Below are 25,036 nucleotides of genomic sequence, written 5' to 3' on the forward strand. Positions count from 1 at the left end.
TGTTCATAATGAATGATCAAATTAAAATTAATCTCCATAAATTACTTGATTATTAAAAAACAATAAAGTAATAAAGTACTATTATTAAAAATGAAGTTATATGTGGGAAATGAGAAAACCCATAGTTTATTAAGGGAATGGAAAACACGTATATGTGGGAAATGAAAATGTCTGGAAATAGCTTATTACCAGGCAAATGGGTGAAAGAAACAAATATGAGAATTGGATACCTATGCCAATTTCCATTTAGAAAGTCTGCCAACTAAACGACCCCTAAGGTATTGCCACTCAAATTAGCTACCTATAGAAATCAGAATTTACATATATACATAAATCGAATAGTTTTTAATTTTAACTAATACTGATGTAGAAAGCTAATATTAAAAAAAAAAAAAAATGTACACAATTAAATGATTTTGGAGCTATAAAATACTTCAAAATGTATAGATATTATACAAATAATAATTGATAATGATTCAATAATAGAGATCAATTAAATATTATTGTAAACTAATTATTGACGTACCACCATCGAGTATAAGCTAGTGGGCCTTAATTGGGAAACCCACTTAATTTTTAAGTGAAGCAATGGACTTTCTAGTACTTGAGACGGCCCCTTTAGAAGTAGGGTTGAAAAAGGATGGGCCACAATTCAATTAAGGGATTTTTACTTAACCATTCTATCTTTGGCCATATATTTTCATAATTGTCATTAAATTTGATTTTTTAAATATCTTTTAGTGTTATTTTTTGACAGTTTTATCATTTTTTATATTTATTTATATTCATTATATATATATATATATATTCTACTTTTGAAGTTACTTTAACGATGGAGAGAGAAAATGCATTTATTTTAATGAAAATTTATTTTCTATTGGTTTTCACATATTAATTTATTGGTTTTTTTTAACGGATTAATAGTTATTTTAAATACACCTTAGAACATTTTGATGGATTCATGATTATTTTAAATATACTTTAGAACATTTAATATGAACTTGATTGTCAATGATGGATTGAAAGAATTGCATGATTCGATAGCCAATGTGTGAAATGTTGTAAGATATGTTAGATATTCTCCTAAGCGATTGAAAAAAAAATAGAGTGCATTGAACATGAAAAGATTGAATTTAAAGCCCTTGTTTGTCTAGATGTACCCACAAGATGGAATTCAACATATTTGATGCTTGATCGTGTTTTAAAATTTGAAAAGGCTTTTCAATGCTTAGAAGAAGAGGATGAAAATTTTGTACATCACTTTACTGAAGATGAGAATGGAAAGAAAAGGAAAAGTTGGGATTTAAGAATTGGAAGCATAGTAGGTTGAAGCTAGAATTTTGACTTAGTATGCAAAGTATGCTATGAGAATAAGAGGTGAATCCACAAGGATAGTGAAGGATGAAGAAATTTAACTAAGTGTTCAAACTATGTTATAGACCTTGAGAAACTCAAAGGTGTGAGTTTGCCTGAGGAAGTGAAGAATTGATCAAGTACTAAGTATGTAAGGAGTAAGAGCCTAACCTTGGATAAGTCACTTTAAGTTGAACACATTAGTAGGAGGTGAAGGAAACCTTGAATGCCTACTTGGACAGAAATGCTCACTTGGGCGCATGCTTAAGCCAAATGGGAAGACTTAGACATAAAGAACCATCTTGGGAGTGTTGGACAACCATGCGTTGAACTATGCACAACTAAGTGAGAAAAGTAGGTTGGAGGTATAGTCCTAGGGTAGTGAGCGTATGAAGATGTCCGTATTGGGAACTTGGCTAAGTGTTGGACAAAATATGACACAACAAGTGATGAAAAACCTAGGGATTTGAGGTGGATGCATGAGAGGTGGAGTGGACGCGTAGTCGAACCTATTTGGACACCTAAGGTTAGATTGGATGTACAATGGAAGCCTTGGCAAGTATTGGACAACACATAAAGTAGGATAAACTCATCAAGCTGTGGAAACCCTAAAATTGCACATGAGGAAGAGGTTGAATGCATAAGGGGACGTTTTAACTCCATCTTGGGAACATGAGGAACATAGACAAAACATGAGTTACACTAAGAAACCCTAGAAAGAACAAGTGAACGCATACTTTGGGGAGATAACTATCTTGGACACCTAGGAACTATGCAACCATGTTATGAACACTTAGGATATAATCAAGGGTAGAAACCATGCTACGAAAAGGAGACTAGAACCAAGAAAGGAGAGATTTAGGGGAATTTGAACGCATGGGATGGAAACCATGCATCCAAAATAGGCTTGTGAGGAAAAACTATGCGTTGATTTGAGTTACTTAGGAAGCAAGGTTGAATTGACAGCAAGGTGGGGTACGTGACTCGACCACATGAAGTTTTGGCTAAGCCAAGGAAGAGATGGACAATTAGAAGAGCATGCAAAATGTTGAAAGAACACCTCAAAAGGTAGTATGCATTAGGCTATGCATGGTGTAAACACCTAAGTCTTACATGCAAGTAAGAGGTGTCAAGAAGCATTGTGTTGGACCTTGCATGGTATTGACACTTAGGATTTTTCATGCAAAATGAGGTGTCATGTATTGAGGACATTAAGTAGGTGACAAGGATAGCTTTGAGTGCCTATAAATACCCCCAAAGAGTCACCTCTCACAACACAATTGAAAGCTCTTGCAAAAAGACTCAAAAGGGAAGTGATTTGAGATAGTTAGCGTTTGAAGGGGAGGACTACGCGTTGAGCTGAAGTACCAGGCATTCAACCTTGCTGACCAGGAATCCAAGAAGCTGTTTATGCATTGAGGAGGGAGACACCGGGCGTCCAACTTAGCTATCTAGGGTAACCCTACGTCCAACTGCTCTACAAAGGCCAAATCTTGCTTCCATAGTTAGTTTTGCCAATCCAGAGGTTTAGTTTTATACTTATTGGAGTTGGTAGGCTAGGTTTAGGGTAAAAAAGGTATCCTAAGGTTATTTTAGCCCTAAACATAGGACTCTTAATTGATTATTGAAATAATACAGGCTCAGGATCTAGGAGGAAATAAGAGAACTTAGAGAAAAGGGAAATACTTGCTCGTGAAATGTGAGTATTTTATTTTCAAATGTTTTTGTTTGAATTTATATACATATATGTATGGTTTAGAAATTTGGCATGATCTTAAAATATGATGTTCTGGGAATTTAACTAGAAAACACTGGTTTTCTATTGATTTATTTGGATAACTATTTTAATCCTTGATTTGCTTGAAAACATGTTTTATATTGATTTTGCTACTTAGTTTGGATGGAAACTTGCTTTCAAAATGGGATTTCAATCATTGAAAATTGGAATTGTACCTTAAGAATGTTAGCTGTCTCAAACACGTCTAATGGATTATTGTCGACATGTGCACATTAGACGAGTTGTATTGAGTAATGGGATTATTTCCTTGAACTTGCATTTGGTTGAAAGGGGTTTACTATGAAAAAACTTATGACCATGCCATTATTATTTCAGATAACAGACTGTGATACTCTTGTTTTGATATTTTAATGTTGTTACAAATGAATGTTTCTGCAAACGTTTTCAAAATGAAATTCAAAAATAAAACCTATGTTCGTATAAAACATACCAGTCACTAGGCTTCCCAGCTCATGCTTTCCAAATGTTCTGTCCTACTCCCCCCGCAGGTAGCAGGAGGAGAACGTTCCAGAGTGCCACTAAAAGTTAGGGTCTATCACATCAGCAGAACGATTCTTGGATTCATCTCTCTAGGGATTTGCTGGAAATGAGAATTTTGTTAAGATAGTCAGATGTAACCATAAATCCTGTATAGACATTAATAGTTGGAATGGAATAAAATTGAAGGAAATTTAAAACAGAGATCTCTATGAGCAGCGGAAGTAGATTGTTCTAAATTCCATTCAGAATGAACACAATAATTACAATCTTAAACGGAAACAAACAGATCATGCATAAACAAAAATTATAGCATGCTACAAGAAGATACAAGAGATAGAGTATGCGTACCTTTGAAGAACTCTTCTTCAAGTATCCCTCGATCAATGTCCAAAGCGTCCAATGATGCACTCAAATGCAACGAACGGAACAGCGAACAACACAAACAACTGGATGAACCTCGAACCGAATTGAATCCAACTCGATCCACGAACGAATTTAGAACATTACAATGGCTACCTTAGTATTCTTGGTGTGAGAATCCAGGAGTTGTGGGCTCTGTATGATCTTGGATTGAGGAAGACAGGAGATATACGATCGAGTAAGTAGGAGATAATGAAGATTATCTATCATATAGACGATGTACTTGATCGTTTAGAAGATGAAGCCTATCTTATAAACTTTTCTACTCGATCATGTAGCAACGATCAGCGAGTAACTATCGTATAGTCAACTCTTAGCTCGATCTTGTACTCTCAACGGCTATCGTTTAGTAAAAACTCTTTTTACTTGATAGCCTTTTTCGTGAGAATCTTCCAAGTGAATCAACCCGCTAATTTTGGAAACAATTTTTCCTTTATCTCACAGTTACCATAAAACTTCCAATAACCTCCCACTCAAATCGGTTATTAGAGAAAATGAATCCATTATCATATAATTAATGTATTATAAATAAATATGATAACCAACTTATCATATTATATTTATAACTCATAGTTCTAATATTTCATCATATGAAACATATAAACTATAGTTATTTTTCTATTTTATGGTACTTAATATACATCATATTTATATTAATTCCTCTAATTAACATATCTAATACATCCTATAAATTATATCACATATAGTTGAATTTCCTCTTGTTAATTTGAACACTTCAAACAAACCCAAAATCTGATTCTCAACTTGAACCCATTGAGCTACCAAGGGGACCTCATGGACCTGTAGCTTAAAGCTCCAACGATATGTGAATAACTGACTAAACTCTTTAGTCACGAGATCCATCATCCGTTAATTGTTGATCACTCCATTAAAGACCGACAATTTCACTCTTTGCACTATAGATATATTTTTGTGTCCATATGACCAATCAACAGTGCGATAACCCTTCACAAATCGCTCGTAAGTACAGCTAGGCCAATTTACCGTTTTCCCTTGTAGTTACATATAACTCCTTAAATACCATTGATTCCTCTAATGAACAATAAGTATGATTGAGTCTTCTCTTCCAAAGAGAGGGTGTCGCCACTATGTTCAAGACCTGGAATCAGCCCTTAAGAGAGCAATTTATCTACTTGCCCCTACTTCGGGGAAGAAGTGAATTCCGTCTTGTGTAGCCGAGTTCCCAGCTCTCCAATCAGACACATCCCCAAAAAAGTAGGCTTGTTGAGTTGGCAATCTGGTCACTCTCACCCATACTAATCAAAGGATCACCTTCATAGGCAGGAGTTCCCAATTCACTCAAGATTGAAGTCATGTCACCTATGGTCATTTTAGTGAAATGTAAGTCTCAATTATCAACGGCGTTATATAAAGAGACTAATCATCTCGTGGTTCGGTCTTATACAAACTCTTTGTATAGGACACCCCCGCTCGCATGTCTCCACATGATTGGTCAGAATCAGACCATTTCTAGCACTTTATAACACTTGTAAACATCTACAAGGGTCGTATCCGTAATGTCACTAGGATAAGGTATCCCTCCTTTATCCATCTACTACAGACCATTTAGGTTATTACTTAAGGCATGATCCACTTGTATGTCTCATATACATGCTTAAGTTACATGAAATAACCACGAATCTTAGTTTATTGGATTTCAGTCAATGAAAATAAAATAACTCTTATTTTATTAATAACAATGTGTGTACAACATGTTTACAAACTATGAGACCACCGGGAGATTAGGACACCAATCCCAACAAAAATTATATCTTAGCTTAACATTTATGGTTCTAGGAATTGATAAGGGGAAACAAGGTAGGATGGATAGTAGATATTTCAAAAGGGTAGTATATGTTGTCTTCCCGCCTTCTTTCAAGTGAAAGAGGTAAGCTCGGGAGGGGATGTGACACTCTCTCCCTCATTTCACATATAATCGGAGATTCTTCATCCCGTTCGGGGTAAGGTCCCACAGATTAAATGGACAAGGCTCTTAGATGGAAAATGGTTTATTTTGTCGATATCTCTATTTTTTATAGGCTAAATTATGAGTCTCGATTTGTGTTCATGCGGTCCTAAACTTTTGTTTTTATGTTTATAGATACAAATAATTTTATTAATGATGTCACTTTTAAAGCCCATGAACTTAAATTTTTTTAAAGTTTTAGTGATAGGTTTCATTAGACACTTTTAAAGTCCATGAACTTAATCGACATAAAATTGAATGTCAAAGAATCTCTTTGGCACTTTTTAAAGTTTAGAGACTTATTTGACACAAAATTACAAGTGCAAAAACCTATTAGACACTTTGAAAAGTTTAAAAAATAAATAGACAAATTTATTTTTTTTTCTTCCATTTTTTTGTAGTTTGAGATACACGAGGTAAAAGATTGAACCATTAACTTTTGAAATAGTAATTTACATTCATCTACTAAGCTATGCTCTAATTGACATAAGAAGCTTGATTTGCTTCCATAATCTTTTCAACTTATTGGAATATATTATGCCAAAAATTAGTGCAAGCATGCATTTTGATTCTTTGCTTAGTGTTTCTTCATATTGTTAGGTTTTATACCCTAAAACTCGTAAATAGTAAATGTTATTAATTGACTGTCATTACTAAAGAGTTATCGATGTTAATTCAATAAATGTTATTGATTGTGTTGTATTCTATTTTCTCTTAATAACCCTAAATCCAATAAACTAATATCCAAGGCTGCCTCATGGGTCTTGAACTGTATGTGGAGACATATAGGGATCGATGTTCAAGAAACAGCTTAAAGGGTCTATAGTATAGAGATAAGGTTGGGTACCTTATCCTTGTGACATTATGGATACGATCCATTTTGTATTTGATACAAACGCAATGATCTAATGTGTTCATGTAGGTGACATGCAAGTGGAGGTATCCTATGCAATGAGTTTGCATAAGACCAGACCCTAAAATAGTAACCACTTGATGTAACATCGTTAACTAGTTAGGTTCATATTTCAATTGGATGACCTAGGCAACTTAATCTTAATCCTGAGTATATTATGAAGTCATATTCACGAGGGATTGTCCTTTGATTTTTATGGGTGAGAGTGGCCAGTTTGCCGACTCAACATGCCTACCATTTTAGGGACAAAACCGAGTGAGGTGCTGGGAACATAATAATACAAGATGGAATTCACTCATTCCCGACTTCAAGGTAAGTAGATGAGTTTTCCCTTAAGTGGTGTCTTCGAGACTTGAACAAAGGGCCTTACCCTCTCATTAGTCCAAGAGGAGTTTCTATTTATTGGTTGGACCATAAACAGGTTGTTCATTAAAGGAGCACTGGTACCTAAGGAGTCAGAGGTAAACCAAGGGTAAAACGATAATTTGACCCAGTTGGAGTTACAAACACTCGTGAAGGACCAATTTATTGGTATTGGTCTATATCCATGGACACAGAAATATATTTGTAATGAGAAGAGTGCAGTTGTGGATCTTTAGTGGAGTGTACCCACAGTTAACAAATATTGATTAATTTGGTTTATGAGTTTAGCCAATTAATCTCATATTATTGGAGTTTCTGATTTGTAGGTCCCCTTGTTAGCTCACTAAAGGATATTAAAGATGGATGATTTTAATTGTTCAAATCAATTTGAGGAAATTGTATATTAATATGATTAATATGTAATTGATTATGGATGTGATCTATAATTTAAATTAAGTTGGAAAGAAACATTTGAATGAGATTCAAATAATTAATTTAAGTGAATTAGATTCATAAAGAATTAATTAATAGAGAGGTGTCACATATACACATACGATATTTATGGTAATTAAATAAATACGTTAAATTGGATTTAATGTATAAAGGACTATTTAATTAATGTGTTAATTAATTAAATTGGTGTTATTTAATTAATTATGCACAAAGGTAAATTGGGAAAGACTTGGAGAAGGTGCTAACCCTTCTCCATATAAAGTCTTCCTGAGGGCCAGATTTCATTTTGCAATTGTTACCCTAGCCACCAAAGAAATCTTCTCTGCTTTCTCCAAAAAAATTTCTCCTCTTCACCCTCGTCCAATAGTTAGATGCCACTTATCTTTCTATTGGAATCCTAAAGAATAACAAGGTTGTGTCGGTCGTGGTCGTGTTCAATATTGTTCTAGGAGACGGTTGTGTTGGAGATCGTGTTCGTTGAAAAAGCGAGAGGATCGTTCTAGGAGCTTGAGAATCTTCAAAGGTAAGAATGGTTCTTCCTTATTTCCCTTCTTCTCAAGCATGCTTTTAACATGTTTATCTTTCTATATTCTGTTTAGAACATTTTTTTTTTAAATGGAATTTCGAGATGCAAGGCATTCACACACTTCCGCTCAAGATTCGATCTCAACACATATTAAGACTAATGTTTGGTTAGCAATTTCATAGTTGCTAGTTTTTTAGTGTAATTCGAGAGTTTGTAGACTAGTTATTTATTTTCCTACATATTGTTATTCCTTCACACTAGAAGTGATAGTCAGTTTCATTTTGTTCAGGACCAACTAAGAATCAAACCAAACCAATTGATTTTATAAAGAAGAAATCCAAATCGATGTCCAATAAAAGACAAAGCCAACAAATTAGTTTTTATTTGCTTGATTGTTTGTATTTTCTTTTTTCTTACAAAATTTTATTTTATTTCCCCTTTTGTTTTGAATTGGTCCTCTTTGCTCATTTTAAATAAAAATTTGGTCTATTTTTATTTTTATAGATTGAAATTGAACTCTTTTTATATTTTTTTGCACTTTTCTAAAAAAAACAACATACACGATCCCCAATCATTCGTATTCTTTATAAACAACAAATCTATGTGCATCATACTAATTAAAATACTAGAATATATATATATATATATATATTTCGTTTGATTCGATTTTGATTGGTTTTTTCAATAAAATCCCAATCAAAATAATACTTTTTGGTTTTCTCCAACAAATCAAGATGTCCAATTTTATACTAAAAATATCACAACAATTCAGTAGATATGTTTGGATCGATTTGGTTTTTTTTTTTTCTGAATTTTTGTTGCACTCCTACTTCACAGATATTTTTACACTCATTTAGCTCTCATTTGAAAAAAAAAAAATTATTACTATTTATTAGTTCAAAAATATATTGAATTCAAGCTTTTATTATCTTTTAGTACCTTTGCAAAAAACAAAAACAAAAAGTTATGTTAAAGTTGATAGTAATTAATTTATTTAGAAAACATAAAAACAAATCATTTGAGGAATAAATGAGAAGAAAGCGTGTCTCACCAACTTAAATTCATTTATTATATAAAAAAATGGAAAGAATTTTATGTACATAAATAATGTATTATTTTCACAGAAAAATCTAAAACAGCCGGTAGCGGCCACGTGTCAACGGGCGAATCTCCCTCGAGAAGACGGCGAGGAATGAGACGATGAAGTAGACGAGGACCCGCTCCCTACACTTTCGGATCCAGACCCGTAGAACAGATCCGATAAATAATTACCCAAATCATCAGGGGATAATCGGATCACATTATCCGACCCAGAAATCCGCCTCACCCGAACCCGATTCCTCGCGTAAAACTCGCCGTATAAAGCTCCAAGTTCCCTCGCCAGTGAAATCTTCATTTCATCGCGAAGCTTCTGATCGGGCACGATCCAGGAGGCTTGTTTTCTGTAAGTTTCTTCGAAAGCTCTGTTGAAATTTCTGAACGATTCTCTTGCTTCCTCCGGCGATATTCCCGCTGTGACATCCGCCGGAAGCGACGAGAACACTCCATTCCATCCAATGCGTCTGTACTTGGAGGAGTACAGTTTGATCTTCGATTCGTGCCTCTCAATCCAGTCGTTGCCAAGGATGAATCTCAGATTCGAGGTACGAACTTTTTCAACGACGTAATGGAGATTATTCGCTAAGAACAAGTAGGAGAGAGCGACGTCGTTGTAATACTCTGCTTTGCCATCGAGTTTGCAGAGGAGGACGAGAATCAACCAAGCGAAACGTAAGGTAATCGGACTATCTTCTTCTTTAGGTGTTCCGTAGTATGATTCTGGCATTGATAATTTCGTTGCTAAAGGCCAATCGGCTACAATGTCGTTCAGTATTCCACTGTAATCTGAGAGGAAAGATATGTAGTTCATCACGTAGCGAGTTAGTGGATGAACTCCGCCTTTAGGAACAGGCGTTTTCGATGATTCTTTCTGAATAGCCATTTCGAAGTCGTTGATTAATGTGCGAATGTTCTCTCCGAGTTTGATTAGTGAACTGACGGCTTGAGATTGTACCATTGATGTTGCCGTGGATGAGAAAATGTAATCGATCTCCGGCCAGAGATCGGCTATGGCTTCGTATAGATCTAGTGTAATGAAAATTTTCTCTGGAGTTTTTTTGTATTTCGCAACTAATTCTGGAAATTCAAACAGAATCGTTGCTCCATCTTTAGAAATTTGAGCGAAGCACGATTCTCTGATCGGAACAGAAGCTGAGAAAACGTGATCGCAAAGGACTCTTTCTCCTTCAAACAAAGACTTCACTGCCGTTTTCACACCTTTCAACCAGATTTTGATTTTGATCTCCAGAACCTCCCAATCCATCTTCTGAACTTTCGCAAAACTCAATTTCTCAATCCCTAGATTATAGAGACTCTCATCAATAATCGATTTCCTCACAGTTTTATAAACCTTCACACATTCTTTACCATAGCCAGTCGATATCATACAATCCGCAATTGCTTTCAAATCCGCCATAGCCGAGATAGAAACTCGCTCAACCTCCGCAATAGATTCATTAGCAAATCGGAATTCATCTTCCGATTCCAGTTCAAAATCAGAAACACTCGATCTGGCGGATAACGTCATCGGCGATTGGACGCTAGAAACCGGTTCTGGATACAAATACTCTCGATTAACAGACAAAATCTGGTAAAACTCTTTCTGAAGCCTCTCCATGGCAATCTTCATCAAATCATGAGCACGCATAAGCTTCTTGGAAGATGAATCCCGAGAAGCAAGACAGTGCATGGAAGCATACAAACCCTTCACCGCTTTGATATATTGCCGAGCTTCATCACGACCATCCCCTTGAAACAAAGAACCAACAATGGTGGAATCAGGTCTCCATTTTGTCACAAACGATTCTGCAACTTCAAGATTCTCTTCCACCATTGAATCCGATAAAGTGGGGCGAGACGAGTGAGACGACGACGACGGCGACGGCGTGCTCGGTATTGAAGAAGAAGTTGGAGATTTAAAGAACACACTCCTCATTCCCTTTGGCGGCATCGATAAGTAGGAATTCAAACAATACAAAATGACCTAATTAACTCAGAAATGAAATGAAATGAAATTGTATAGATTTTTGGAATTGGGTGATTTGAGAGAATTTGATAGAGGAAATTTGATGGGGGAAATGGAGAATTGGAGGGGGGTATTTATAGACAAAAGGGGAAGAAAGGGAATTACTAATTAGCTTGATCCCAAAGCAAATAGGGAAGAGAGAGAAACCGAGTAATAGGGATATTATTATTAAAAAAGTTGATGTTAATTTAAATTTGTAGCTAAAAAATAATAATCATGTTTTGACCTAGTAGTAAAAATGTAGATATAGTTTTAATAAATGACTAAGAAGTCAATTGTTTAATTTATGGTGGTCACTTACTTAAAAATTAATTTCTTATAAATTTTTTTGACATCAAAATATTATAGGGTCAGGTGGCTTGTATAAGCTGATTCAGACAATAATGAATTAAAAAAAAATCTTAGGATAAAAGAGGAAAAATGTAATAGCTGTATATGTTGTATGTGGGTGCATTTGACCAAAAATATTTGTTTTGTTAGTTTTGGTGTGACGTTGATAAATGAGAAACACGGTCTTACCATTCTAATCCGATTGCGTGCAGAGTATCAGATGAATGTAAAACATAAGAGATACCCAAATTTTGATTGGTATTTGGACTTTTACAAGTCTGAAAAATGACCAAATTTTCTTCATGGAAAGTCCACTTTTCCCCATTTTAAATGTTGCACAAGTTTATACATCCTTTGGTTTTTTGTGGGGCAGGTTCCGAACCTTAATTTTTAATGAAGGTAAAGGGTGATTTAATAGTTGAGCTAGGTTTGTGTTATCATATAAGAAGGAAGGAATGATAATTGACATGTCTTCAATGTTGAGTGATAGATAATTTATATGAATTAGTGCGCATGTTTGTTGATGTTATCAATGGGTATGAATAAAATAAAAGTATAATTTAGAAGTTGATATAATTCATAAACTTTATAATTTAGAGACTAAAGGGAAAGAATGGCCAAAAGCTAACCAACTTGATTTTAACTTAACCTATGAATCCTTGTTGAGTTTTGTCCAATTTTGTTTCTAGGTTTCAAGATTTATACTTTAAACATGCATTTGGGGCAGGGACTATCCTAAGACTATAATAACAACTTCTTGCTATAGTAAATATTATTTTGTATTCCCAATTAGCTACAATCAATACTAGGTCAAAATCCTCATTTGCTACAGTATTTACTATTTGTTATAGTTTTTACTATTTTACGCTTTTACTATTTTACGCGATAGTGTTTAATATTTTCTTATCAAATTAAAATAGTTTACACCTCAAACAAATACTATTATAACCCAAACTAAAATAATCTATATCCCAAACACAAATTATCGTTACCTAAATATAATAACCAACTCCTTATCCCAAATCCCTCCTAAGTGTTATGCTTTACCTTAAAAATTTTACTTTTAACCTTGATATTTTATTAAATATTCACTTTTATTATTGTGTATTAATGTTTATTAATTAATTTAAAAAAATTATTAATTTTCACTATATATATATATATATATATATATATATATATTTTGCATTGCTAAAATTAATTTTAAAATTTTAAAATCTAGAAATTAAATGAAAAAACTAAACTTAAAACTTACCAGTAAAATGTGCATTAATTAGGATTTGTATGGAAGATAATAAAGAATAAGAATCAATTGAATTGAAAAAGCATCCATTAGAGCTGTCATGGAATTAGGAAAAATGTACATTCTCAAATGGTTTTGTATGGTAACATTTTGAATGAGAATAAACTTAAATAAAAGATGAGAAAATCAATATTGAAAGCATCAAAAGAGCATAACTTGGTTGATTTAAGGAATATGTTTTCAAACTAAAGGTCGGATCGAATGTGAATTCAATACAATAAATAAAAATAAAAATAAAATTTATCAATACATAAAACTTACAAAACCAACAACTTGATCTAACTCAAAAGTAATGACAATTCCAAAAACCACCCTTAAATATGATCGTAATTACAATTTTACCCTTAAACTTTCTATTGTAAAAATTGAGACTTCAAATTTATTTATATGTTAAAATCGAATCCTTAAATTTATAACAGATATAGAAATTAGACCTTCAAATGATAAAAATTGAACCTTCAAACTTATACAACTGTTATAAATTCTACGATTATATAATTTTGTGGATCCAATTTTAATACTTAAATAAATTTAAATTCTTAATTTTTATAACTAAAAGTTTGATGATATAATTATAATTATCATCTTATTTAGGGTGGTTTTTACGAATTTCCCTAAAAAGAAACAAGAATCAAGAATCACAAATCATCCATTTCTGAATGTGATTTTCGCTCTCTGACCCTCATTCCAAAATCAAGTGCTAAGCCAAATTTCTTGGTTTGAATGAATCGTTAATATTAAATGGTTTAATCTAATTAAAAATATTTTACAAATAAAAATTCACGTGTAAAAGAATGGGATTAGTAGAGACAATAATTAATAATTAAATTATTATTTTGAGCATCTACTATTGGAAAGTCCAATCATAAAATGTTGGCTCTGAAGCACACCAAAATAGCCACGCCTCTTTGTTGCCACCCTTTTCGGACTCTTCTCCTAATTTCACTTTTTAAAGTCAATTTATTCTTCTAAAATCTGTTTATTTTAATCATATTTAAATTATTTCAACCATCATAAATTATTATTTAATTTACATTTTGTCCTTTAATTACCTGTCTGTTTACAGTTATACATATTCAAACAGTTTGTGACTAATTCCCTGTTTTAATTTAATTGGACGTGGTTTGGGTCGTTAATCAAATTCATTACTTTAATTCATTATATATTCATCTAATTAACACACACATATATATTTTATATATATCCTGCTTCCTGAGAAATGTGTTCGTGTGTATATTGGACAAACTAAATTTAATATTACAAGTTGAAATGAAGATCCAAATATTTGATTTTGACCAATTCTTATAAATGTGTATCTTATATAATTTTAATTAATTGAATAATTTTTTATTTGAAAATTGGAAAAAAATTGTTAGGAGATTTTGTCCATATTCTTTTAACTTACATGGAAATTGGAAATCAATTCTCAAAGAAACAACTCGAAATAATTTAAGTTCAATAGATGGTAATGTTATTGAAAATTAGAATGTAATGTAATAGAAAGGTTGGTCCATATAATAATATTAATTAATAATATTGGCATATGATGATGGATGAAAATAATTCTCTTTACGAGAAAAACAAAATATGAATTTTGATTTTTTTTTTTTCGAGAAGGATGAATTTATGAAATTTTAAAAAAGAAAATATCGTGATGTTTCGTATTTATGGTCTAGATGTAGATTATTATTCATGCATAAAAAGATACATCACTTTGCTACGTAACCACTAAGAATGTTAAAAAAACTCAACAACTCAAACAACCCGAACTATAAGGGTTGGTCTGGGTTGTTTGAGTTGGATTAGTTTTACTCTTGGGTTGGGTTGGGTCTCGGGTTGACTTAACTCAACCTCGAATTACGTATATATATATATATATATAGTTTAAAGTTTGACTACTTTTGGTTAATGAATTTATGAATTTTTAATATATTTTTTTAAAACTATTATGATGTTTGTATTTGTTTGAAGTTTGTAATAAATTATCATAGATATTTGGTTTTTAACATTTGAATTGTATGTGATTTTACATATTTTAAATTAATAAGAAAAAAGTAAGTTATAATCCAACAACCGAACCCAACCCAACTCGAACTTTAAGGGTTAAGTTGAAGATTTTGTTTGGGTCTTTTGGATTGCCAATCCAATCAATCTGAATTTTCAGGTTAGGTTTTCGGGTAGGTCCAAAAAACATCCTCAACCCAACCAAATCCATATACACCCCTAATAACCACTTCAAGTTGAATAGTTGTAATTTGTAATGGAACAAAAGAGATGATTGTTTGTCAAACATATACATCTCAATTGTTAGAATTTCATGTTTTATATTTACAGTTTGTACTACACTCAAACATGAATGATACATCACTTTGATTCAAATAATTATAACAATTGACACGAAAAAAATTACTAAAATATGTAAAGACAAAATAGGAATGTAAAGATTTTTTTCCTCGTAATCATTTTAATATATGGAATAGATATAAAAGGTTAAAATATTATTTTTATCACTACACTTACTTGTATATCTATAACAGTTGTATAGTTTTTGAGATATTGCAACTTGATGTTGTTGTGATGATTAGTTTCTTGATTTCAAAATTTATTATTTTTATCAATTATAAATCGTAGTATAGTACTCAAAATATAATATGGTATATTTCTTCATCTAATTTCTATATTTCTTTCGTGTATAGTTTACCAAGTCAATGATAAGACATAAGAAAACTTAATTATCAATCAAGAAAGATGCATCAGTTTCTAAAATATCGTATAGTAATTGGAAGTAAACTTAATACCAAAAGTATATATACTATATAGAATTGGAAGTAAACTGATTGATTTTCCACCAATTACTGTATTCAATATCTTGTGCTCTAAACATCTTGAAGTGATCAAAGATTACTTAAGTAATGAAGAGAGAGAACGAAAATGGTTGGTACATCGAATTTACACGCATTCGTCGTTGTCACGGGTCCCTCATAAGTTCAAGTCTTTGATTTTCGATTTGTTTCTTCTAGTTTGGTTTCGTTTTTTACATTGACATGCGAGAAAGATCTTTATACCGGTGTATTGTAGAGCTTACAACAATTTGATGCTTAAGTACAATGAATGTATAGTTCAAATAAGAACATAAAAATAAGGACAGGGTTTATATTTGAAGATAATTACTTGCTCTTCCATTTATGGTCATCAAATGAGGTTATTTATAGTGCCTTCCTTTTGACCGTCGCATGTAGTAACGTATAACTCTTGCGATGTTAGGGTGGTTTACAATACTCAAGGTTACAGGGCGCCTAACCTAGCGTAGCTTGGTTATTTATCGATTGATATATGAATATGGTTTGCCCAGAATCAGAGGTTTTGGCTTTTTCTTTTGGGATGCACGTTTCCTCATGTCGCCTCCCAATTTTCTCTTTGGCTCGCCTTTGGGCATTGAGTCTTGCGTAGGGAAAACCTCAACAAAAATGATAAATATTTGGACTTTATAATTATTAAAATAAGAGGGAAAATATCAATTTATACATTTAACCTATATGGCCCTTTTGGTTCATGGGAATAAGATGTGGGAATGGGAAATGATATTTTATCACCATGTTTGGTTCAAATTTTTAACCTTGGGAGTGGAAATATCTTATTCCAAGGCGTTTTATATTATCATTCATAAATGTTTTTTTTTGTAACCACCCAAATAGATGAGTTTTCTCCTTTTCCAATTGTTTTTCTCTCTCTTACTTTTTATCTTTTCATTTTATTTGTTTTTTCTTTGTTGATATTGATTAATTAATTTATTTATTTTATAGATGTGTTTAAATTAAATTATTTATAATTGACATATATAATTAATTTTATTAATAATAATGTTAATATAATAATTTATTCTATTATGAATTAATATGAAAACCATAATTTTAAAAAAAATATATATGAATAACCATAATTATATTTGCTTAAATCCCTTTTTATTAGTAATATATATTAACATCATAAATTATTTATTAAAATTATTAATTAGTATTTACAAAAATATTAATTAATTGACTAATAATAAAATAAGTTAATTTTTTCAATTAAACCATCTTCTACATTTGTACTTCTAGTTTTAATCTATGATCATAGCTATTTTTTTTTAATTAAAAACATTGTTTGGTGATTTAAAGTCAATTAGTTTATATCAACTTCTTTTGTATATATCTAAGGCTTATAATTGACATTAAACAATTAGTTAATTAACTCTTCAATAATAAATTTACAGAAAACAAAATAGATATTTAAATTAATTATCAATATATTTTAAATAAAAAATTGATAATATAAATGTGCAATAAAAAATTTAATTGATAATAAATATATTAAACTAGAGGATGAGTGGGTAAATTTAGTTAAATTTTATTGGTTTAAAATTGATTTGATACCTTAATGTAATAAAATAAATTACCAAACGAAAATTAATTATTGAAATTAATATTTATTAATTTTATACTTTAAAATTGCATAAAAAAGTATAACACGCATTCTCAAACATCCTATTCTCATTCTCATACATAACCAAACACAGTCATTTTTTATTCCCAAACATCTTATTCTTAAATATCATATTCTTAGACATCTTTTATTCCTAGACATCTACAAAACTTTAATCCAAACGGCCCCTTTAGGGGTTACATTAATTTAAACTCTAAACTAATAATTGTATCAATCTAAATTATGAACTTTAATTGTATCAATCTAAATTATGAACTCTAAACTAATAATTGTATCATTTACACTCTCCATTATGTATTATTTGGGAAAACCTCATGTGAAACTTAAAAATTTATCAATTAAATCCCAAAACTTTCACAAATGAATCAATTTAGACTATTAGCTATAATTTTCTTAGAATAGTCCATGCATTTACTCTAATAATCCATTTTATAAATCTGACATTTGAAGAAGTTAACTAACATTTAAGAATTAAACATGGACAATTTTCAAAGATAATTGTAATGGATGACCTAAATTGATTTACTTATGAAAATTTAGGAGTTTAATGATCAAATTATAAATTTTATATGATATTGGTCGAATAAAATATAAAGAAGAGTGTAAAACTGATATAATTACAAAAGTTCGAGATTTAAATTAATATAATTATTAGTATAGGATTTGAAACGATAAATCCTCCACGAATTTAGAGGTTCATATTTGTCCAAAAAAAAAAAAAAAGATCAACACAATACACGTGGCAAAGATTGAGGGGAGCCTAATTTATTTAACTTATTTATTTAAAAAGTGAACATAAAAATTAGAGGATGAAGGAAGAGGGGATGTTTGACTAAAATCAAATTAATTAATTATTAATAGACAAAAGTTCAAACCGAAATTTTAAATTTTTTATTATTATTTGCAGGCATTTCTAGGGATCTCGCAAAATCTATTACTCATGTTGGGTCAACTTTGATTCTTTTACTTCTTGATTTTTTTTAAAAAAAAATTATGAATTTTGTTAGATTTATTACTTTAATTTCAATTCAACTTTTACCGTTTAAATTACATCTTAGTAGTAGTTTCATTTTTTTTTTTTTTTTTTTTACTTTTACAAATTTTGTTAGATTTTATTGAATTATTCTTATATCATATATCATCTTTTATACGTTTAAAAGAAAATATTCGTCACATTTCTACATAAGTTTGAACTATGATATTGTTACAATTAACAAGTATATGAAAATTTGTAACTTTAAACAAAGCGTACTACATATTTAATATAAAATTAAATTTAAAATTTGGAAACTACTACTAAAATATTATTTAAATTATAAAAATTGAATTGAAATTAAAGTAATAAATCTACAAAATTATTAATTTATCGTTGCATTGATTTGTAAAAAAATTTCATATATAGTGGAGATTACTTTAAATGTCGAAGTTGATAGTAGAAATTGATGTTGGTTGAGTTATATAAAAAAGTAATTACTATAATATCTCTATTGTCTCATGCTTCTGTTTGAGCTCTTGCAAATATTTACAGCTGAAGAAGTGAGATATGTATTGATATTGAGCTTGAGACCACCAATATAGACTTAGAAAAAATCTGGCTTCAACTATATGACTTTTACTCTCTCTTTCTTACCTCATTGCTTACTTCAATCTCTCAAGTCTCACTTTGATATGATTATGACCACCTCAATCCATATTTAATTCACTACTTAATCAATAATCATAATGTAATGTCCTTTTCATTTTATAATGTTCTTTGGCTTTTTCACATTAGATTCAACCAAATGAAACACTGTTTTTCGTGAGGTAGATTTGAATCTCATACCTTAAAGTTTATACTATAGATTTATGTCAGTTGAATTATATTCGTGTTAGTTTAGTTGTCTACTATGTTATGCTATAATTTGATGACTTAATAATAAGTTATACAATAATTATAATGCTATAAGAGAGATATTGGATTAATGTGTTATTGCTTTACTTGAAATTTCCTTTTTTTAAGGTCTAATCAAAATTTATAATGTCAATGAAAATGTTGAAGTCTCAATTTTACGAAGAAAATTAATGGAAATATGAATAAAATGTAATGTGGATGGATATTTATGAAAATATTGAAAAATATTCCATATGTGTAAATATTTTATGTTTTTTAAATAAATTAAAATGTTTATTATATTTTTCTTTACCATATAAAAGAATTGTTGATTCACATCTATCACATCCATATAATGTGGAAATATCAATAAAAATGTATAAATATCATAGTTATAATCATTTTTAATTGACATTTAGAAAAGTTGCAAAAACAAAGAAAGAAAAAAAATTCTAGTGTAGTTTCTATTTTTAGCCTTTAGCTCCGGTGTATTTATGATTATATTAACTATTGCGCGTAGCTATTTTTCTTTGGGATTTAATGATTTTGATAATTTTCAAAATATTAATTAATCCAATTTTGAAAGTTGGCAAAAAAAAATAAAAAAATAAAAAAATAAAAAAAATAACTAACTAACTAAACTTTGAAAACCAAATATTTATGGACCACAGTTTTCTTTTTTTTTTTTCTTTCTTTTTTTTAATGAGTAGATGTGTGAATTAGTGGTGTTCATGGATTGAATTAAAGAACTTTTTTAGACTCAACTCAATTGTTTGGGTTCTAAATTTTTTCAACCTAAATAATCCTTATTAAAAAATGAACTCAACCCAATTAAAAAATGAACTCAACCCAATCTAACCATGAAGTATTTGGGTTGGGTTGGTTCGGGTTAATCGGATCGTCTATTTAAAATTTTGTTCTAAAAACAAGCCAAACGTAAATATGTAAAAATCTAATTTAATTACATATATTGAATTAAAAATTAACAACTCAATTTCAATTTATATAGTGAAAATTTTATATCTAAAGTGCAAAGAAATTACTCTTAAGAGTTGTTGAAGAATAAATCATTCAAAAAAATATTGGAATTAAATAAAATTAAAATCAATATATGTATAAATAATTGTGTTACAAGTAATAAAAAATATACTTCAAAGTTAATAATAAATTCGGGTTGGTTTGGGTTATATTAGGTAAATCTATTAACCAACCCAATTCATAAAATTTTCATTTATTTGAACTCAACCCAACTCAATTAAAATGAGTTGATAACCCAACCGCATAAATTAGGTTGGATTTATCGATTTTTTTGAATGATCGAATTTTTTTGACCGCACCTTGGTTAACGAGGACACAATCTTTTCTTTTTTCTTTCCGTTATTATTTTGGGGACAAAAAAGAAGGAAAGAAAATAAATAAATAGCCTTTGATAAGTTAATTACCTATTAAAAAGGGAAACGTGGGGTCCAATCCATTTTCCCACGTCCACGTCAAGGGTCACCAGACAACGAGATGAAAGGGAGTGGGCCACCGTTGATGGGCCCTGATGGCGGCCCAATAAAGGAGCCCACATTGACTTTGTATATCCATGTCGATTGTCAAATGCCATCAGCAATTACGAGAGACCATAGACTGTTTATCTATGAAAATAAGTTTTCCTCCAGAATTTTGTGATTCTGTTGGGTTATAAATTGTAAGTTTGGCTTTCAAAATTTGAAAATTGCGTATAATACATTTAGATGTCAAAATCTAGATAGAAAAAAATATGTTAGATGCCAAAATCTAGAGAGAGAAAATATACTAGACCTATACGTAATAACAATGATAATTTTGTAATTTAGACGAAAGAGACTTGAAAATTAGACTCTAAGAACCGTAGAGTAGATAAGAAGTCGGAAGATTGTGTATAATACATGTTGATGCCACAATTATGATAAAGAAAAACATACTTACCTTTCATATGACAATAGTCAATTATAGTTCGGAGGGTAGAGACCTATAATTCAAGCTCTAATACCTAAGTCAAAGATGAAGAACAATAGAGTGAATAAGAAATCAGAAATTTAAGTTTCATATTAAGATAAAGTTCAAGATTATGGAGTTATAATAATGTATTTATAGGGGACATGGAGTTTATCTTTTCTTCATGAGATAGATTTTTCTTTATTCTACACAAATTAGGATTAGATCTAATTGATTCAATCATTAGTTGACGATGGAATTTATTTGAGTCTAAGTCGAATTTTTTTTCTAAAGCTTTTGGCACATTCCATCATACTAAATTCAGCTATAATGATACATTTATAAGATTTTATAAATGGTATAATATGTCATTTATTGATATGAATATTACTCCATTTACATTGAATTGGGTTTAGGCAAGTTCGTGACACAATTATGTTCCTGGAAGTTTCCACACAGTTAAACCTTACCTTCCATTTTCTCTATCTTCTTCTTTTTGTTTTTGTTTTTTTTTTTATATTATAAATATTAGGATAATAGTGTCTGTTGATCATGTGTCATGTTCCTATTTTTTAAAGTATTGTTTATGTGTCTCAACATTATACATTATTAATATCCATGCAATCCACCTCTACTTACCAAATTGCCTATAGTGGTATTTGGTGGGATTTGGAAGAAACACATATTGGTAAGAAATCCAAAAGATTTGGAGGAAATTTCTATATTTTTTTCATTTCCTATGATTATTTATTTATTTTATTTTCTAAAATATATTTTATTATTATATTATATTTTTTCCATATATGTGTTTCGTTGTGCTCCTCAATTTTACAACACATTATCAGCACAAGCTCCTATCATTTTTTCTGCTAAAGGTAGGTCGTAAAGGTATGTCGATTTTCCCCTCTTCGTTATAATTAATAAATTAAATGTTGTTGTACATGTTTGGTACATATTAAATTTCAAATATAAAAATAATATTTTGTAGTAGTGTTACTATAATTATTTGTCATTAGGGTTTGATGCCAAAATACACATGGATGTCATAAAAATATGATCACTAAAAAAAATCTTCCTAAAACTTGTAGATGAAATGCACTTGAAACTCCAAAATTTTAAATCATTAGAGAAGACATTTTTCTATATTTTGAATATGCTCATGCAATAGCAATATCAAGAGAAATATTTTAAAAAGTATTATGCACTCATCTGATGTCTTCTCGTGGCTAAATAAAATAACGAGTTATTGATTAGAAAAAAATTATGAATCTCAGCCAACTAGAGCAACAACATTTAATAATTAAATCTTATTTAATATACATTTAATTAATTATCATAAATATCATATATTTATACTAATCTCCAATCTCCATTATTTCTTAATCAATTAAATCATATTTAATATTAAATTAATTAACATATAAATATCACATATTTATATGTATACATCTCTTTATGAATCTAATTCATATAAATCTAATATTTGAATCTTATTATCAACAAGAGCGTAGCTAGCATAATATTTATATTATCAACCTCCAGGAGTATTACTCCTGAAGACCTTTCAAAGGCAATAGAATATCTTAAGAAAGAGTTTGAGATGAAAGATCTCAAAAAAACAAATTTTTGCCTTGGCTTGAAAATTGAACATTTAGCATATGGAGTGTATTCATTAGTCAACTTATATAAGGAAAATCTTGAAAAGATTTTATATGGATAAAGCATATCCATTGAACATTCCAATGGAAGTTCGTTTATTAGATGTGAAGAAATGTATATTTCGACCTTAAGATAATAACAAAAGAACTTCTTTGTCTTAGAGTATCATATCTTAGTACAATTTGTGCACTTGTGTATCTTGCTAATAATACAAGACCAAATATTGCATTTTCAAAAAATTTATTAGCAAGATATAGTTCTTCTCCAACAAAAAGACATTGGAACGGAATTAAGCATACACTCCGTTATCTTCAAGGAACGATCGATATGGATTTGTTTTATTCAAATAAATCAAATTTTGATCAAATTGGTTATGCAAATTCTAGATAAATATCTGATCCACACAAAGCTAGATTTCAAACTGATTATCTATTCACATGTGGAGGAACTTATGTATCGTGGTGGTCAATGAAACAAATCATAATAGCTACTTCCTCAAATCATGCTGAAATTTTTGCAATTCACGAGGCTAGACGAGAATGTGTATGGCTAAGATCAATGACTCAACACATTCGTGAAACATGTGACTTGTCTTCTAACAAAAATTTTCCAACAATATTGTACGAAGACAACACAGCATGTATATCCCAAATCAAAGGAGAATATATGAAAGGAGATAGAACAAAACATATTTCATCAAAGCTTTTCCACACTCATGATTTTGAAGAAAATGGTGACATCATTGTACAACAAATTTGTTCAAAAGATAATCTGGCAAACTTATTTACAAAATCATTATCAACCGCAACCTTTGAAAAATCGGTGCACAACATTGGAATGCGGCGACTCAAATATCTTAAGCAATGTTTTCATGAGGGGGAGTAAATATATTGTACTCTTTTAAGAGGGTATATTATATGAAATATGTACTCTTTTTTCTTCATTAGGTTTTTTTTCTCGTTGGATTTTTAATAGTAAGGTTTTAATGAGACATATTTCATATATATAATAGGCATCTAAGGGAGAGTATTATAAATATTATAATAATAGATGTCCATTAGATGGTCATGCTTAATGTCCATTAACCATGTGTCATACCCCATTTCTCCAGTGTTGTTCATATGTCTCAACATTACACACTATTAGTGTCTATGTAATCCACCTCATGCTTGCCAAGTTGTCTATAAATAGTGGTATTTGATGGGTTTTGGAAGATACACATATTGGTAAGAAATCTAAAAGGCTTTAAGGAAATTTCTATATTTTTTCATTTCCTATAATTTCTTTATTTAATTTAATTATTTAGTTATTTAATTTTATTTTAAATATATTTTATTATTATATTATATTTTATCCATATTTGTGTTCGATTGTGCTCCTCAATTTTACAACATTTTTTTTTTGTTATTATTATTATTATTATTTTGTGGATGTGTTTCTTTCTTGTGTAACATGTGTGGTTTTGAGTTTATGTAGGCTTTTGTACTTTTGTAGTTTGTCCTCCTCTTTTTTGCAGATTTACTTAATAATTTAGACTACATTTGGTAATCATTTGGTTTTTTGTTTTGTTTTTAAAACTTATGTCTATTTCATCTTCATTTCTTACAATGATTTGAATATTTTTTAAGTACAATGAATTTTTAGCCAAATTCTAAAAATAAAAACTATTTTTTGAAAACTACTTTTTTGTTTTGAAAATTTGACTTGATTTTTAATAACAAATGAAGAAATTTGGAGGTAGAAGTAGTATTCATAAGCTTAATTTTTAAAAACAAAATGGTTATCAAACAGAACCTTAGAATTTAGATTTTCAAACAATGCCTTTAGTTTTATTATATAAAAAAGATTATAAATTTAAGATTATTAAAGATTTACCTAGGTGTATTTATGTCGTTTAGAAAGTTGCCTTTTTTTAATCCTTAAATAAATGACCCAAGTCATAAGAATTATTGCCCAGAAAATTTACAGGTAGATTTAGTTTCAGTAACAAAATGGTTAAAAAAAATTAAT

The 25,036-nt window shown here is 30.2% G+C and overlaps 1 protein-coding gene across 1 annotated transcript; it reads right to left on the reverse strand.

The window, feature by feature from the left end:
- Positions 1–9,310: 9,310 nt before the first annotated feature.
- Positions 9,311–11,640, reverse strand: LOC120089299 (exocyst complex component EXO70H1-like). Its single transcript, XM_039046730.1, has one exon. It carries the CDS (start codon positions 11,340–11,342, stop codon positions 9,450–9,452), a length of 1,893 nt encoding a protein of 630 aa, XP_038902658.1. The 5' UTR covers positions 11,343–11,640; the 3' UTR covers positions 9,311–9,449.
- Between the last annotated feature and the right edge of the window lie 13,396 nt (positions 11,641–25,036).

The sequence above is a fragment of the Benincasa hispida genome, chromosome 10 (assembly GCF_009727055.1).
Source record: "Benincasa hispida cultivar B227 chromosome 10, ASM972705v1, whole genome shotgun sequence".
Taxonomy (NCBI): domain Eukaryota; kingdom Viridiplantae; phylum Streptophyta; class Magnoliopsida; order Cucurbitales; family Cucurbitaceae; genus Benincasa; species Benincasa hispida.